At 36.3% G+C, this 17817-nt stretch overlaps 1 protein-coding gene across 1 annotated transcript in view; it reads left to right on the forward strand.

Moving 5' to 3' along the window:
* KHDRBS2 (KH RNA binding domain containing, signal transduction associated 2) overlaps positions 1 to 17817 on the forward strand; it is a 713468-nt gene that overhangs the window by 673789 nt on the left and 21862 nt on the right. Inside the window, exon 8 of the mRNA XM_061195202.1 lies at positions 14986 to 15044. Within this exon, the coding sequence (XP_061051185.1) occupies positions 14986 to 15044 (59 nt within the window). The remainder of the gene's footprint in view (positions 1 to 14985; positions 15045 to 17817) is intronic.

Here is a 17817-nt window from a genome sequence, read left to right on the forward strand (position 1 = left end):
GGTTTTCTCAGGGTATATGCCCAGTAGTGGGATTGCTGGGTCGTATGGTAGTTCTATTTTTAGTTTTTTAAGGAACCTCCATACGGTTCTCCATAGTGGCTGTATAAATTTACATTCCCACCAACAGTGTATGAGGGTTCCCTTTTCTCCACACCCTCTCCAGCATTTATTGTCTGTAGATTTTTTGATGATGGCCATTCTGACTGGTGTGAGATGATACCGCATTGTAGTTTTGATTTGCATTTCTCTAATGATTAATGATGTTGAGCATTCTTTCATGTGTTTGTTGGCAATCTGTATATCTTCTTTGGAGAAATGTCTATTTAGGTCTTCTGCCCATTTTTGTATTGGGTTGTTTGTGTTTTTGATATTGAGCTGCATGAGCTGCTTGTAAATTTTGGAGATTAATCCTTTGTCAGTTGCTTCATTTGCAAATATTTTTCCTATTCTGAGGGTTGTCTTTTCGTCTTGTTTATGGTTTCCTTTGCTGTGCAAAAGCTTTTCAGTTTCATTAGGTCCCATTTGTTTATTTTTGTTTTTATTTCCATTTCTCTAGGAGCTGGGTCAAAAAGGATTTGCTGTGATTTATGTCATAGAGTGTTCTGCCTATGTTTTCCTCTAAGAGTTTTATAGTGTCTGGTCTTAACATTTAGGTCTTTAGTACATTTTGAGTTTATTTTTGTGTATGGTGTTAGGGAGTGTTCTATTTCACACTTTTACATGTACTTGTCCAGTTTTCCCAGCACCACTTATAGAAGACATTGTCTTTTCTCTATTGTATATTCTTGCCTCCTTTATCAAAGATAGGTGACCATATGTGTGTGGGTTTATCTCTCGGCTTTCTATCGTGTTCCATTGATCTATAGTTCTGTTTTTGTGCCAGTACCATACTGTCTTGATTACTGTAGCTTTGTAGTATAGTTTGAAGTCTGGGAGCCTGATTCCTCCAGCTCCGTTTTTCTTTATCAAGATTGCTTTGGCTATTCGGGGTCTTTTGTGTTTCCATATAAATTGTGAAATTTTCTGTTCTAGTTCTGTGAAAAATGCCAGTGTTGTTTGATAGGGATTGCATTAAATCTGTAGATTGCTTTGGGTAGTATAGTCATTTTCACAATGTTGATTCTTCCAACCCAAGAACATGGTATATCTTTCCATCTATTTGTACCATCTTTAATTTCTTTCATTAGTGTCTTATAATTTTCTGCATACAGGTCTTTTGTCTCCTTAGGTAGGTTTATTCCTAGGTATCTTATTCTTTTTGTTGCAATGATAAATAGGAGTGTTTTTTTAATTTCACTCTCAAATTTTTCATTAGTGAATAGGAATGCAAGAGACTTCTGTGCATTAATTTTGTATCCTGCTACTTTACCAAATTCATTGATTAGCTCTAGTAGTTTTCTGGTAGCATTTTTAGGATTCTCTATGTATAGTATCATGTCATCTGCAAACATTGACAGCTTCACTTCTTCTTTTCCGATTGGATTCATTTTATTTCTTTTTCTTCTCTGATTGCTGTGGCTAAAACTTCCAAAACTATGTTGAATAATAGTGGTGAGAGTGGGCAACCTTGTCTTGTTCCTGATCTTAGTGGAAATGGTTTCAGTTTTTCACCATTGAGGACGATGTTGGCTGTGGGTTTGTCATATATAGCCTTTATTGTGTTGAGGTAAGTTCCCTCTATGCCTACTTTCTGGAGGGTTTTTATCATAAATGGGTGTTGAATTTTGTTGAAAGCTTTCTCTGCATCTATTGAGATGATCATATGGTTTTTCTCCTTCAATTTGTTAATATGGTGTATCACATTGATTGATTTGCGTATATTGAAGAATACTTGCATACCTGGAATAAACCCCACTTGATCATGGTGTATGATCCTTTTAATGTGTTGTTGGATTCTGTTTCCTACTATTTTGTTGAGGATTTTTGCATGTATGTTCATCAGTGTTATTGGTCTGTAGTATTCTTTTTTTGTGACATCTTTGTCTTGTTTTGGTGTCAGGGTGATGGTGGCCTCGCAGAATGAGTTTGGGAGTGTTCCTCCCTCTGCTATATTTTGGAAGAGTTTGAGACGGATAGGTGTTAACTTTTCTCTAAATGTTTGATAGAATTTGCCTGTGAAGCCATCTGGTACTGGGCTTTTGTTTGCTGAAAGATTTTTAATCACAGTTTCAATTTCAGTGCTTGTGATTGGTGTGTTTATATTTTCTATTTCTTCCTGGTTCAGTGTCGGAATGTTGTGCATTTCTAAGAATGTGTTCATTTCTTCCAGGTTGTCCATTATTGGCATAGAGTTGCTTGTAGTAATCTCTCATGGTTCTTTGTATTTCTGCAGTGTCAGTTGTTACTTCTCCTTTTTCATTTCTAATTCTATTGATTTGAGTCTTCTCCCGTTTTTTCTTGATGAGTCTGGCTGATTGTTTATCAATTTTGTTTATCTTCTCAAAGAACCATCTTTTGGTTTTATTGATCTTTGCTATCATTTCCTTCATTTCTTTTTCATTTATTTCTGATCTGATCTTTATGATTTCTTTCCTTCTGGTAACTTTGGGGTTTTTTCTTCTTTCTCTAGTTGCTTTAGGTGTAAGTTTAGGTTGTTTATTTGAGATGTTTCTTATTTCTTAAGGTAGGATTGTATTGCTTTAAACTTCCCTCTTAGAACTGCTTTTGCTGCATCCCATAGGTTTTGGTTCATCATGTTTTCATTATCATTTGTTTCCAGGTATTTTTGGATTTTCCGTTTAATTTCTTCAGTGATCTCTTGGTTAAGTAGTGTATTGTTTAGCCTCCTCGTGTTTTTATTTTTTACAGATTTTTTCCTGTAATTGATATCTAGTCTCATAGCATTGTGGTCAGAAAAGATACTTGATATGACTTCAATTTTCTTAAATTTACCAAGGCTTTATATGTGACCCAAGATATGTTCTATCCTGGAGAATGTTCCATGAGCACTTGAGAAGAAAGTGTATTCTGTTGTTTTTGGATGGAATGTCCCATAAATATCAATTAAGTCCATCTTGTTTAATGTGTCATTTAAAGCTTGTGTTTCCTTATTTCTTTTCATTTTGGATGATCTGTCCATTGGTGAAAGTGGGGCTTTAAAGCCCCCTACTATGATTTTGTTACTGTCGATTTCCCCTTTTATGGCTGTTAGTATTTGCCTTATGTATTTAGGTGTTCCTATGTTGGGTGTATAAATATTTACATTTTTTATATCTTCTTCTTGTCTTGATCCCTTGATCATTATATAGTGTCCTTCTTTGTCTCTTGTAATAGTCTTTGTTTTAAAGTCTATTTTGTCTGATAAGAGAATTGCTACTCCAGCTTTCTTTTGATTTCAATTTGCATGGAATATCTTGTTCCATTCCTTCACTTTCAGTCTGTATGTGTCCCTAGGTCTGAAGTGGGTCTCTTGTAGACAGCATATATACGGGTCTTGTTTTTGTATCCATTCAGCCAGTCGATGTCTTTTGGTTGGAGCGTTCAATCCATTTACATTTAAGGTAATTATCAATATGTATGTTCCTAATACCATTTTCTTAATTGTTTTGGGTTTGTTATTGTAGGTCTTTTCCTTCTCTTGCGTTTCCTGCCTAGAGAAGTTCCTTTAGCATTTGTTGTAAAGCTGGTTTGGTTATGCTGAATTCTCTTAGGTTTTCCTTGTCTGTAAAGGTTTTAATTTCTCTGTCAAATCTGAATGAGATCCTTGCTTTGTAGAGTAATCTTGGTTGTAGGTTTTTCCCTTTCATCACTTTAAATATGTCCTACCAGGCCCTTCTGGCTTGCAGAGTTTCTGCTGAAAAATCAGCTGTTAAGCTTATCGGGATTCCATTGTTTGTTATTCTTTGCTTTTTCCTTACTGCTTTTACTATTTTTTCTTTGTATTTAATTTTTGATAGTTTGATTAATATGTGTCTTGGTGTGTTTCTCCTTGGATTTATCCTGTAAGGGACTATTTATGCTTCCTGGACCTGATTAACTATTTCCTTTCCCATATTAGGGAAGTTTTCAACTATACTCTCTTCAAATATTTTCTCAGTCCCTTTCTTTTTCTCTTCTTCTTCTGGGACCCCTATAATTCTAATGTTGGTGCATTTAATATTGTCCCAGAGTTCTCTGAGACTGTCCTCAATTCTTTTCATTCTTTTTTATTTATTCTGCTCTGCAGTAGTTATTTCCACTATTTTATCTTCCAGCTCACTTATCCGTTCGTCTGCCTCAGTTATTCTGTTATTGATCCCTTTTAGAGAATTTTTAATTTCATTTATTGTGTTGTTAATGATTGCTTGTTTGCTCTTTAGTTCTTCTAGGTCCTTGTTAAACGTTCCTTGTATTTTCTCCACTCTATTTCCAAGATTTTCGATCATCTTTACTAACATTATTCTGAATCATTTTTCAGGTAGACTGCCTATTTCCTCTTCATTTGTTAGGTCTCGTGGGTTTTTACCTGCTCCTTCATCTGCTGTGTGTTTCTCTGTCTTCTCACTTTGCTTAACTTACTGTGTTTGGGGTCTCCGTTTTGCAGGCTGCAGGTTCGTAGTTCCCATTGTTTTTCGTGTCTGCCCCTAGTGGCTAAGGTTAGTTCAGTGGGTTGTGTAGGCTTCCTGGTGGAGGGGACTAGTGCCTGTGTTCTGGCAGATGAGGCTAGATCTTGTCTTTCTGGTGGGCAGGTCCACGTCTGGTGGTGTGTTTTGGGGTGTCTGTGACCTTATGATGATTTTAGGCAACCTCTCTGCTCATAGGTTGGGTTGTGTTCCTGTCTTGCTAGTTGTTTGGCATAGGGTGTCCAGCACTGTAGCTTGCTGGTCGTTGAGTGGAGCTGGGTCTTGGCATTGAGATGGAGATCTCTGGGAGATTTTCTCCGTTTGATATTACGTGGAGCTGTGAGGTTTCTGGTGGACCAATGTCCTGAGCTTGGCTCTCTCACCTCAGAGGCACAGCCCTGATGCCTGGCTGGAGCACCAAGAGCCTGTCATCCACACGGCTCAGAATAAAAGGAACAAAAAAGAAAGAAAGAAAAAGATAAAATAAAATAAAATAGAAAAGTTATTAAAATAAAAAACAAAAAATAATTATTAAAAAAAATTGTTTTCAGTAATTTAAAAAAAAGAAAGAAAGAATGAAGAGAACAACCAAACCAAAAAACAAATCCACCAATGGTAACAGGCACTGAAAACTATTCTAAAATAAAAAACAAAACGTACAGACAGAACCCTAGGACAAACGGTAAAAGCAAAGTTATACAGACAAAATCACACACAGAAGCATATGTATACACACTCACAAAAAGGGAAAAAGGGAAAATATATATATATATTGTTGGTCCCAAAGTCTACCTCCTCAATTTGGGATGATTCGTTGTCTATTCAGGTATTCCACAGATGCAGCATACATCAAGTTGACTGTGGGGATTTAATCCACTGTTCCTGAGGCTGCTGGGAGAGATTTCCCTTTCTCTTCTTTGTTCGCACTGTTCCTGAGATTCAGCCTTGGATTTGGCATTGCCTCTGCATGTAGGTCGCCTGAGGGCATCTGTTCTTCACTCAGACAGGATGAGGTTAAAGAAGCATCTGGTTTGGGGGCTCTGGCTCACTCAGGCCAGGGAGAAGGAGGGTTACAGAGTGCGAGGTGAGCCTGTGATGGCAGAGGCTGGCATGACGTTGCACCAGCCTGAGGTGTGCTGTGTGTTCTCCCAAGGAAGTTGTCACTGGATCATGGGACCCTGGCATTGGCGGGTTCCACAGGCTCCCGGGAGAAGAGGTGTGGATAGTGACCTGTGCTTGCACACAGACTTTTTGGTGGCTGCAGCAGCAGCCTTAGCATCTCATGCCCGTCTCTGTGGTCTGCACTGATAGCTGTGGCTTGCTCCCATCTCTGGAGCTCCTTTAAGCAGCACTCTTAATCCCCTCTCCTAGCGCACCAGGAAACAAAGAGGGAAGAAAAAGTCTCTTGCCTCTTTGGCAGTTCCAGATCTTTTTCCAGACTCCCTCCCGGCTAGCCGTGGTGCACTAGCCCTCTTCAGGCTGTGTTCACGCAGCCAACCCCAGTCCTCTCGCTGGGATCTGACCTCCAAAGCCCGAGCCTCAGCTCCCACCTCCAACTCGTCCCGGCGGGTGAGCAGACTAGCCTCTCGGGCTGGTGAGTGCTGGTCAGCACAGATCCTCTATGTGGGAATCTCTCGGCTTTGCCCTCTGCACCCCTGTTGCTGCCCTCTGTTCCATGGCTCCGGAGCTTCCCCCCTCCTCCACCCACAGTCTCCACCCACAAAGGGGCTTCCTAGTGTGTGGAAAACTTTCCTCCTTTACAGCTCCCTCCCAATGGTGCAGGTCCCATCCCTACTCTTTTGTCTCTGTTTTTTCTTTTTTCTTTTGCCCTACCCAGGTACGTGGGGAGTTTGTTGCCTTTTGGGAGGTCTGAGGTCTTCTGCCAGCATTCAGTAGATGTTCTGTAGGAATTGTTCCACATGTAGATGTATTTCTGATGTATTTGTGGGGAGGAAGGTGATCTCCTCTGCCATCTTGAAGCTCCTCCTGTCTCCTTCTTAAATCATTCCTTGTCTTCAATGCCTTGTAAGGTAAAATCCAAACTCCTGACCATGACTAATAAAGGTCCTTCAAGATGTGACCCCTGCCTCTTTCTCAAATCTGTTGTTGAGCCCTGTCTCGCTCACACTCACCCCCTCCCGCTCTGAAGGAGTAGCTGCTCAGGCCATGCTTTTTCTTGCCTCTGAGCCTTGATTGGTGCTGATGCCATACCTGTCAGTCTTCTTCATTCCATTTCACTTGAGTAGTTAATTTCTCTTTCTTTTCTAGGTTTGATGAATGAAAAAAAAATTAATGAGTTACTCCTTATCTCTTGTTTAATTGCTTTTCTGCTTGATTGTAATTTCCATGAGGGCTGCTTCAGTGCCACCTGTTTGATTTTTAGTGTTTTACAAAATAGACTGAATATCTATATGTAGCTGCTGTGTTTTTTAGTGGTTATTGTACTGTTACATGTGTAGCCAGGAATAATGAAAATGAAAGAATATATTGAGAAGTGAGAGAGGAGAGACAATGCAGCTAGTTTCTGTGGGAAGGTAAGGTTTGTTCTAGAAAATATGGACAAATGAAAATCATTTTTAAGAACCTATTTGCAAATAGGTCATATTCTCTAATGAAAGCATAAAGTTGATCCTATTTTGGTAAGCTTCACCTTCAGTGCTGGAAATAATAGGAGATGTCCCCCGCCCCCCCCCCCCCAGGGAAGATCTGGGAACAGCTATGAGAATTAGTAGGTTACATGACATTGAAGAAAGTTGTGGAGTCTTGAGCTGTTTGGTGAAGGGTCTCTCATGCCTCCTTCCCACCAATGTTTGGTTAATGTCCTGAATAACACTGAGGGAGGTTGTCATTGGTGGTGAGAACTGATTCATGAACCTGTGTGTTGCCCTCATTAATCTACACACTAGATTCCCAGCTTTGTAAATGGAACTTTCATGAAGACTTATGAAATTTAACAGAAGGATTTGATCATCATATAAATGGATTTTAAAAATGAACTATCAATTTGCAATTTGAGGGTGGGGGCTGGGCTGTAAATTTATCTTTACTTAACAAATACCTCTGGAAATACAGTGTAAATGCACAATATAACAAAGTTGCAGAGTAAATGCTTAAGAGAACAAACATTAAGAGAACCCACTTAAGTGTTAAGAATAGTTGGGTAGTTATGTTTCCTTCATATTAATACCTTAATTAAATCCCTTTATCCTTTCATCTGAAATATTATTTTGTAGTTTTTACTTCTCCTCAATTCAGAAAATAATCAATAAAGCTTTAATTGAAACTCACACTCATCCATTTGTCCTACTTTCATACCCCAAAATCTACAGCTTAGTCAAGAATCAGAAAAAGGTTGAAATGAAGGACACAATGAGTAAACAAAATAAACTGGGAACTATGAATGTGAGAGTTTTAATCTTACCAGGCCAAAACCATCTCTGGTGTATTTGTAAAGTGTTTAATCATCTCTGATAATTTTTATATCCTACCAAAGTAGATAGTTAAAAAAATTAAGCAAATTGTTGCTTTTTAACAAATTGCCTCCTATGTTTCCCCCCCCCCCACTTTACAGGTCTAACTGGTTTGATTATATGAACACATCCTATGGAACAGAGATCTCATTTATATTACTGCCAATATCTCTTTTTGCAATAATTGAACATCTAAAAGATTTCATTTACAAACTTCGTTAGTCTGACCGACCTGTGAACAGGTCTGTCCCAGCATCAGTGCTCTGACCACAGGAACATGAGCACCAAGTGCTGGATGAGAAGCATGATGGAAATGACAGTGTCAACATGGCACAGGTGGACTCACTTGCTTCAAAAATAGCTTGATTATGGTGAAGGTATTATTTGGTTTCCTAGAAACCAAATTTCATCCTAATTTTTTCTATTGTGTTCATTTCCATTTAATTAGTTGTCTTAGTAAACTGCTAACATAACCTATTTAAGGTAAAATGCTCTTCTTCCAAAAAAGAACTGAAAATTTCCATCTCTGATTTTTTCAAATTTTACAATCAACCATTAATTAATTAATCTGGTATTTTTTTATGCCAAAACTTTTATTTATTTTTTCCAAATGTTTATTAGTGTCTAAGTCTTGATGTCAAAAAGCCAAAATGTTGTGTAGAATTTTTTACAAATAACTAGACATGGATTAATGAGTTAATGCAGCTAACGTGTTCTATCCTGATTTTATATATATACACCAGTTCCTAGGAAAATTATATCCATTCTAGCAACCAGAGTAATTATATTCCAAACCACCAATAATTGTCATAATTTTAATTAACACCTCCCTAATTGTAACAGTGTGTTTACAAACCTTGATTGCTATAGTTTCTAAAATATAAGATGGAATAATAATGTCCATTCAAATTAAATAACCTTGTTGTGTTTGAATTCATTTGTCCACTTTTAACTTGTATGTAACATAATTAAATAACATGATAAATTAAAACAAAAGTAATGCAATATGGATTTCCGAAATAATGAAATGAAAGTCATAGAGCTAATACCATAGTTTACTTTTTCTAGCCAAGTCATATATGCTTTTAAAATTGAAAAATAATATAATATAAAAATTACACATGCATAGGTCAGTTACAATATTTTTAAACTTTTAACCTGAATTTCATTCATATCAGAAAATAAGAGTGATTATTTTTCTTTTTTTATTGAATTATATTTGACTTACAATATTAATTTCAATTTATATATAGCATAGTAATTCAATATTTTAATAGATTATACTCCATTTAAGTTGTTATAAAATATTGACTGTATTCCATCTTCTGAACACTACATTCTTGTAACTTATTTTACACTTATTTTACATCTGTTTGTACCTCTTAATCATCTTCACTGATGTTGCCTATACCCCTATGCTTCTCCTCTCTGGTAACCACTAGATTGTTCTCTGTATCTGTGAGTATGTTCATGTTTTGTTGTATTTGTTTGTTTTTTTAAAAAATTTTTAAGAGTCCACATATAAGTGAAAACATAGTATTTGTCTTTGTCTGACTTATTTCACTAAGCATAATACCCTCCAGGTCCATTCATGTTGTTGCAAATGGCAAAATTTCATTCTTTTCTATGGCTGAGTAGTATTTCATTGCATAGATATACCATATCTTCTTTATCTATTCATCTGTTAATGGACATTTAGGTTGCTTCCATATCTTGGCTATTGTACCTGTGGCTTGTTTTTCTTCTTTACTGTTCCCATTGTTGTTGATGTAAGTAGACATCACTTCTGAAGCATACACAAAATTTTATAATGATATTTTAGCAAAATGTTCTATTATTTTGAATTCTTTTATTTAATCATTTATTCACTGAACAAATATTTACTGAATAACTGTTCATCTTCAAGGGATTGTTTTAATTGCCAACTCTATTATTTGGGATATGGGCTAAGCTTCCATTATAAGGAGATCCACAATTCAGTGGCCCAAACAAGAGAAACATTTATCTCCTTCACACATAATAAAGCAAGGCAGGTAGGTGGGCTTTGCTCCATGACACCGTTCAGGCTTCCAGGCTAGTGGAATGCCACCTGTCTTAGTTCAGGCTGCTATAACATGATACCATAGACTGGGTGGCTTATAAACAAGAGAAATTTATTTCCTATAGTTTTGGAGGCTGGGAGTCCCAGGTCAGGTGCCAGCATGGTTGGGTTCTGGTGAAGCCTTCTTCTGGGTTGCAGACTGCTGTCTTCTAGTATCTTCACATGGTAGAAAGAGAGCAAGAGAGCTCTCTGGGGGGGGGGGTCCCCCTTTTTAAGAGCACTAATCCATTTATTAGGGCTCCACCCTCAAGATCTAATTTAATTCCCAAATGTCTCATCTCTTAATACCATCACAATGGGGATTGAGATTTCAACAAATAAATTTTGGGAAATACTAAGATACCGTCCATTACACCATCGTTAATGTCTTCCAAAGTGGCTCCAATCATTGACGTTTGCAGCCAGTTACATGAAAGCTGAAAAGAAGTAGAGGACAGTGAATTTAATTTTATGCAAATCATGAAGAATTTGTATACATAACTCTGCACATGGCCACACTCAAATGTAAGGAAGACTAGGAAATGTAGTCTTGAGATTGTCAGTCTCTCTTATTGAAAGAAGAGCCAAATGGATTTTGGAACAGCTTGAAGTCTTCTGTGGCCCAACCTTCTCATCATCCAAATATGAGTGAATACCCATCTTCTCATTCAAACAAACATAAAAAAATACCTACCTTCTGCCTAAGAGAGAAAATCCAAGTTCAATTCCAATTACTGCAACCAGATCAAAATCTGGAGTCTGGGAAGATTAGGTCTTCATATGGTTCTTTGAAGTCTCACAACCTATAAAATGATAGACAGAATATCTTTCTTGTTCTTGACTTTCTTCCCCATACAAAATATGCAATATAAATTAGTGTAAAAGGAACAGAATAACTACAATAGAAAGGTCCTTTGGGAAACACTCCACAGGCAATAACAATTACAAAATCCTGCTAAGCAGAGGTTAAGAGGCATCTAAGCAACAACATTGAAATAAGTTTTTTGGTGAGTGCATCTGGCAACCTTGGTTCTCTTTTCTGGGAGTTAAGCCAGATTTAGCAGAAGGTCCTTCCTTATCCTTATGGATAAATGGTCTTATCTCTGGGCATAACTGAAATGATTAAAGTAGAGCATGCCCTCATTGGGACTTCACAATTTTTGCAACATGTCTGAGGACCCGAGGGTTGCCCCTGGGATTGTATATGGTAGCAAAGTCTAATGGGAAGATGTAAGGGCATCTTTGAGCAACACTCATTGTCTCTTGCTATTGGAATACAGAAACAGTTGACTTCTCTAATCCTGTTAAGCCCTAAATTTCTTAACCTTCTCTCATTTTTAAATTATAGAACTAACACATAAATTAGGTAGAGATAACTTCCCTTAGCAAAGCTCTACTCAATTTTGTTTCTTCTGGAAAAATGGCCCATTCTTATTTGACCTCATAAATTCTTTAAACCTTTTAAAAAAGCAGCAAGGATTATCAACAGTTGGGCTTTGTCCAGCTTTTTCCCGTAGTGCCAAAATATATCTAGGCTTATAGCCTGCCATTCAGGTTTTCACTGGTGATGGCATAACAAGGGTCATCAGCTTTCCATCCTACAGTATTTTTTTTCCTTACACTTTCCACCCTCTCAGTGAACTAATAGCCCATATTTTGAGATTTTTAATGGCAGTTCTACACTCCTACATACTTATTTTTATTTTTGACTATATTGTTGTAACAGAGATTCAAAAATCAGTGGCTCAAAAAAGAGAAAAAGTTATTCTTTCCCTCATAACAATCCCTGAGGTAGGCAGTGATTTAGAGTAAGTCTGTTCCAATGTGATCATTTAGACACAAGTTCCTCCCGTGCTGCAGTGCAGGACTTCCTAGCATTATGTGTATTTGCATGGTAGATACTAGATCATCACTTTGAGTGCATTTTACCATCTGAGGAGGTGACTGTGAACAAGTCCAAGATGAGGAGCTTGTTCTTCATTTGGAAATGAACTCAAGGTTGATACCCTCACTTCTGTGCACATCCCGTGTTTCCTGACACAGCCACAAGGGAAAAGCTAGCTGCAAGTGTGGCTGAGGAGTATATTTCACTCACAGTGTGGCCATTTGTCCACGTAAAATATTTTCTTCTGGGAGAAATGAGAAGTAATATTTGGATAAGCAAAGGTATGGACTCTGGAAGAGTCCATTAAGATTGTTATCCATTATTCTTCCATTATTTTACATTATCCATTATTTTACAAATGTCTTGTATGTTTCATTTTCCCCTTTTAGAGTTTTGAAAGTTAAAATTCCCTCTTGGTGTGTATGTATCATTTATGGTAGACAATAACTCAGCTTCTCTGTCATGGTCTCTGTCACTACTGTTCTTTTTCCCTCTCAGCTTCATCAATTGAAATCAAAATTGAAATCCATTTAGAAACATAGTAATGCTACTAGATAGTGTTTGTTGCTACTGGTCTTCATACAACACACTTTGGGAAACATAATCAAGCTTACTCATGAGAAATTTACTGATTGTGAGGAAGGCAGGGAACAGCTGCTCTCAGTGCCCTCATTTTCTCTTCATCCTGATACATGGGAATGCTGCTTGTTAATCACATTCTCATGACGGCCAATTCTTGATCATCCCGGAAATCAGTGAAAAAACTTTCAGGACTTTGCTATACATATGTGAGGGTTCTCAACTGAGTTGCATCATTTCTATTAAGATAAACATCCAGCCACCAGCCAATGACTTTAGACTTCTACAATCTCAAGTCTTAGAAAGATGGGGAGAAAAACTTACTACCACATTTTTCTTAGAGAATTTGTATATAATTATCCTAGGCAATGAAATCTAGGTTATCTTTTTTTATCCCAGCTACATTACACTGAAATTGAATTAGTGCATTATCAATTGCCTCCCAGAAAGATAAAAATAGCCAAACTTCTGTCCATCTCTCTTTTCATCTCTAATATACAGACTTTTATTTTATTTTTTGCTTCTCCTTCCTTACTATCAATGAAATCTCAAGTATTTAATATAATGAGACCTATGGGATTGCCTTGAAGGATAACAACAACCAAATAATTTTAGGCCTTTCTTTCTTCCTTCCAACCTAACGCCTTGTCATCTATCACCCACCCTCAGCCCTTATGAAATTTGGTATTTGATATCAAGTCGTTTTCTTGCCACACTTTTATATACTTAGAGGAATTAGTATATCTTGATATAATTTATAAATTTATATATACAAATTATATACGTAAATATATAGCTTATAAATTAAGGTTCAGGCAGAGAACTTTATTTTTCTATGTTAATTAGCTTAATTTTGGTAATCATCTCACAACATATATATGTATATATAATCAAAACATCATGATGTAAAACTTACATTTAGAAAATTTTTTAGTTGTCAATTATACCTCAATAAACCTAGAAAAAAATAAAAGTAAAGTAAAAGAAGAATGGATGTGAAATTTAACTAAGCATCTTTTCATCTTATTTTCAGATAGTCCAGTGAACTCAATAATATGATCAGTTTCTGATTTGAACCATCCTTTTCTTTTTTTGCAGTTTCGTCAGGTTTTGATTCATTGTTTTAATTACTTTGTAAAAGAATTTGAACATTTTCTTTTTATTCCATTGGAGGCATCTCCTTTTTTTTTTTAACATCTTTATTGGAGTATAATTGCTTTACAATGTTGTGTTAGTTTCTGCTGTACAACAAAGTGAATCAGCTAAATGTATACATATATCCCCATATCCCCTCCCTCTTGCATCTCCCTCCCACCCTCCTTATCCCACACCTCTAGGTGGTCACAAAGCACCAAGTTGATCTCTTCATGTGATGCAGCTGCTTCCCACTAGCTATCTATTTTACGTTTGGTAGTGTATATATATCAGTGCTACTCTCTCACTTCGTCCCAGCTTACCCTTTCCCTGCCCCATGTCCTCAAGTCCATTCTCTATGTCTGAGTCTTTATTCCTGTCCTGCCCCTAGGTTCATCAAAACCATTTTTTTTTTTGTTTTAGATTCCATATATATGTATTAGCATATGGTATTTGTTTTTCTCTTTCTGACTTACTTCACTCTGTATGACAGACTCTAGGTCCATCCACCTCACTACAAATAACTCAATTTCATTTCTTTTTATGGCTGAGTAATATTCCGTTGTATAGATGAGGCAGAGAACTTTAAATGAAGGAGCTTATTTGAGTGAAAAATACAGTGTATCACAAATATTTGTAGATCCCTAAATAAAATTAAAATATGCATTAATTATCCAAATACTAAGCTAAATTAAAATAATTTCCACTTTTTGTATAGTGTTTTTAAAAATTATGACTTGGTAACATTAGGCTAAGCATCTAGCAAGATATTAAGTGAGAAGAAATAGCTTATGTATTTGAGAAGCCTAGGGACATACTGTGGAAGAGTTGGAAGGCAGTATAAATATAATTTCAGTGTTTGGAAGTGAAGATGAAATTGTATATTTCTTAAGGTAATTGCATTAAAACCCACACCAAATTGACTAGATTGTCATCTTGTGTAGCACTTTTCTTGGAAATAGGCCTTTTATAACTCTTCTCTTGAAGTATCATACTTGTGCTTTAGAGGAAATTTGATTTATGTAATGGAGGATAAAGATAAAGTACTGAGGTGGGGTGAGAAAATCATAGCACTCTTTGTCAATAACCTGTATTTTTCTTACTGAATATTCTTCTTTGAATTCTATTATTTGATGAATATTATTCTATTATTATTTATGTTCAAATATGTGATTTATGCCTAGAGATTTTTGGGATATTACCTTAGCACACATTTTGCATTCAAATTCCATATGAGTTTTTGGGTTGATTCCTCCTGAATACAGTAACATTGATCGCTGTCTAAATCTATTGCAGTGTGCCTGAGTACTATGACTATGGTCATGGAGTAAGTGAGGATGCCTATGACAGCTACGGTAAGACCTTTACTTTACTAAAACTGTGAAATCAAAACATCCATCAGTCACTGACAACTCAGAAATTACTTCTATCTTTCTCCCCCCCCCCCAGTTTTTACAGAAGTCCAGACTACATTGATTTATGTAATTCCAGGGTGAGGTTTGATGTAGAGAGCCAGTGCCAGAAAATTGGACAGATCCATTTTGATCAAAATTTCAAAAGTAATTAATCACAATCATAGAAAACTTTCAACAGAAACAGTGAACATTAAGAATAGTGTCTTTCTTACATGTTTCACTGTGTCCATTGTCTGACTCATTGATATGACAGCAATGCTGTCTTTCTGCTATCACGATGATCATTAGAATAATATACAGTTAAAAGATTTAAAAACTTTGAAGGGCAGAAATTGTAACTTTTAAGTTATTTTTATAGCATGTGTAGTTCCTGAAAGTGCCAAATAATGATTGATTCATAAGAATTAATAGTCAATAAAAATATCAGTCTATAAAATTAATTTCAAAATTACATTGTTTAATTTAAAAACCACTTAAAGTTAACAATTCAGTAAGATTTGTTGAGTGCCTATGATATATCAATATAGTACATCACTTAGAAGTGTAGTTTCTGGTTCCTGAAAATATATGTTCAGTATCATCAGTTGACTGCCTTGAAAAATAACACTCATTTAAATGTTCCCAGTCCTGGATTTTTTTTTTTTTTCCTGGATTTTTATTAAAATAATACCAAGGCCACTCTGTTCCTCTTTATGAGGAGCAGTAAAGGAGATGATGAACTTTGCCTGTGTTCAGGGCTCCACATGATGAAGGTGTAGTGTTCCATCAGGACAGGGAAGGGAAGGTCCAGACATCAGAGAAAAAGAAGTGCACCCTCCTTGGAACCAGAGGTACCAAATCAAGTCACTTCTCTGGTGACTCTCATGAGGCCAACTCAGAAGTAGGAGCATAAAAATAAGCCACCATCACAATCACTGCTATCCATAAGCTGAGTACCTACATATATTTTCTTATTTTTTTCTTTATAATATATTGAAATTTGAAGTATTTTATCTCCATTTTATAGTAAAAATGCACTTTTGTCTTTTGTGCACAAAGGTATTGTCAGTCTCCCGGAATATGATGGTGTACACGATAGATATTGTCCCTCCCTGCTTCCTGCTGTCTACTGTTGAGAAACGTATTCCTACATATAAAAATTGTGCCAGACTATAAACCATGTGATTCAGTAGAAGGTCAGAGAACATTACTCACGTAACAGATATTTATTTAATGGCTAACACATGTAAGTCATTGTTCTCAATCCTGGAGATACTGCAGTGAACAATCACTTAAAGCTTACATTCTAATGAGAAGATATATTATTATTTATAAATCACTTTTTTAAATGGAATTTTTATTTGCAAAATACAGTCATTGTTTTTTACACATGGCACATAAATTTGAGGAAAAATCCCCTATGAGCTTTACTTTACAGAATTACATGCACTGAAATCAATGGCAGGGATGAGTTTGATGATATCTGACTGCATAGTTGGTAACAGGGTATGAGATTTCTTTTTTTATTTTTTTAACTAAACTCCAGAGTTTATTTAGATTTTACTACTTTTCCCATCAATATTTTCTTTCTGTCCCACGGTTCAATCCAGAGTACCACATTGCATTTAGTTGTCATATTTCTTTATTCTTTCTTGTTTTTTTTAAAAATTTTTATTGGAGTATAGTTGATTTACAATGTTTTATTAGTTTCAGGTGTACAGCAAAGTGAATCAGTTATACATGTACATATATCCACTCTTTTTTTTTTTTAGATTCTTTTCCCATGTAGGCCAACTATTTCTCAATTATTTACATTTAAAATGTTAATGCCATGTAATTAAGGCAATAGGGAAAAATGTGTGAATACAAACTATTACTTCTCAGACCTTCTAATGGAGATGCAGGAGTCATCATAAGGAGAGCTGGGCTCACCTCTGTTACCTATTGTGTGCTTTCCTGGGTGTTTAGCTCTTCTGCTGCTGCCAAGTCTAGAGACAAACAACCTCTATCACTTTATAAGCTACACCTGCTCATAAGCACTAGCTTTCATTCTGGGTTAAATTAAAATTTACCAACAAGCAATTCTCTGCACACAGAAAGCAGTTGATAAATCTTTTCAATAAAGTAATGAATAAAATGTGGATAGTGGTTTGACTGTCTGGACAGAGTAAGAATTATATTAGGCAGGAATTTTTAAGTAATAACTTTTATTACCTAAAATTTCAGCCAAATTGGCCATATTCTTAATGTTGAAAGATTAGACACATTTATGCCTACAAGTAGACTTCGCTTTAGGGTCTTGACTTTTTCTTTGGCCACCAGGATCTGTTGCCATTTTCTGGCATCATTGAGCAAGCATTAATTCAAGAATACACTTCACATTCAAGATGGTTTCATTCTTTGCTTGTAAATGTTGATATATCAGCCCTCTATGCATTCTGATTTGGAAAGCGCTTCTTGATTTTCATGTCAGAAGGGTAATTATTCAGGAAAGAATTTATTTATTTATTTTGTTGGGGTCAGGAGGTGACATTCCAGGGACAGAGGCAAATAAATCTAACCAACACGTTGCAACATTTTTTCATGGTGCAGCTCATAGAAAACAGTGGAGTTCAGCAAGGAGGCTGCTCACAAGTCAGGGCCCCTTCCACCAGCAGCCCAGAGCCCCTTCCATTGCCCCATAATCCTCTCTGCTCACTGTGACTCATCTCTGCTACACTGGGCCACAGAATGC

The sequence above is a fragment of the Eubalaena glacialis genome, chromosome 7 (genome assembly GCF_028564815.1).
Source record: "Eubalaena glacialis isolate mEubGla1 chromosome 7, mEubGla1.1.hap2.+ XY, whole genome shotgun sequence".
Lineage (NCBI taxonomy): Eukaryota > Metazoa > Chordata > Mammalia > Artiodactyla > Balaenidae > Eubalaena > Eubalaena glacialis.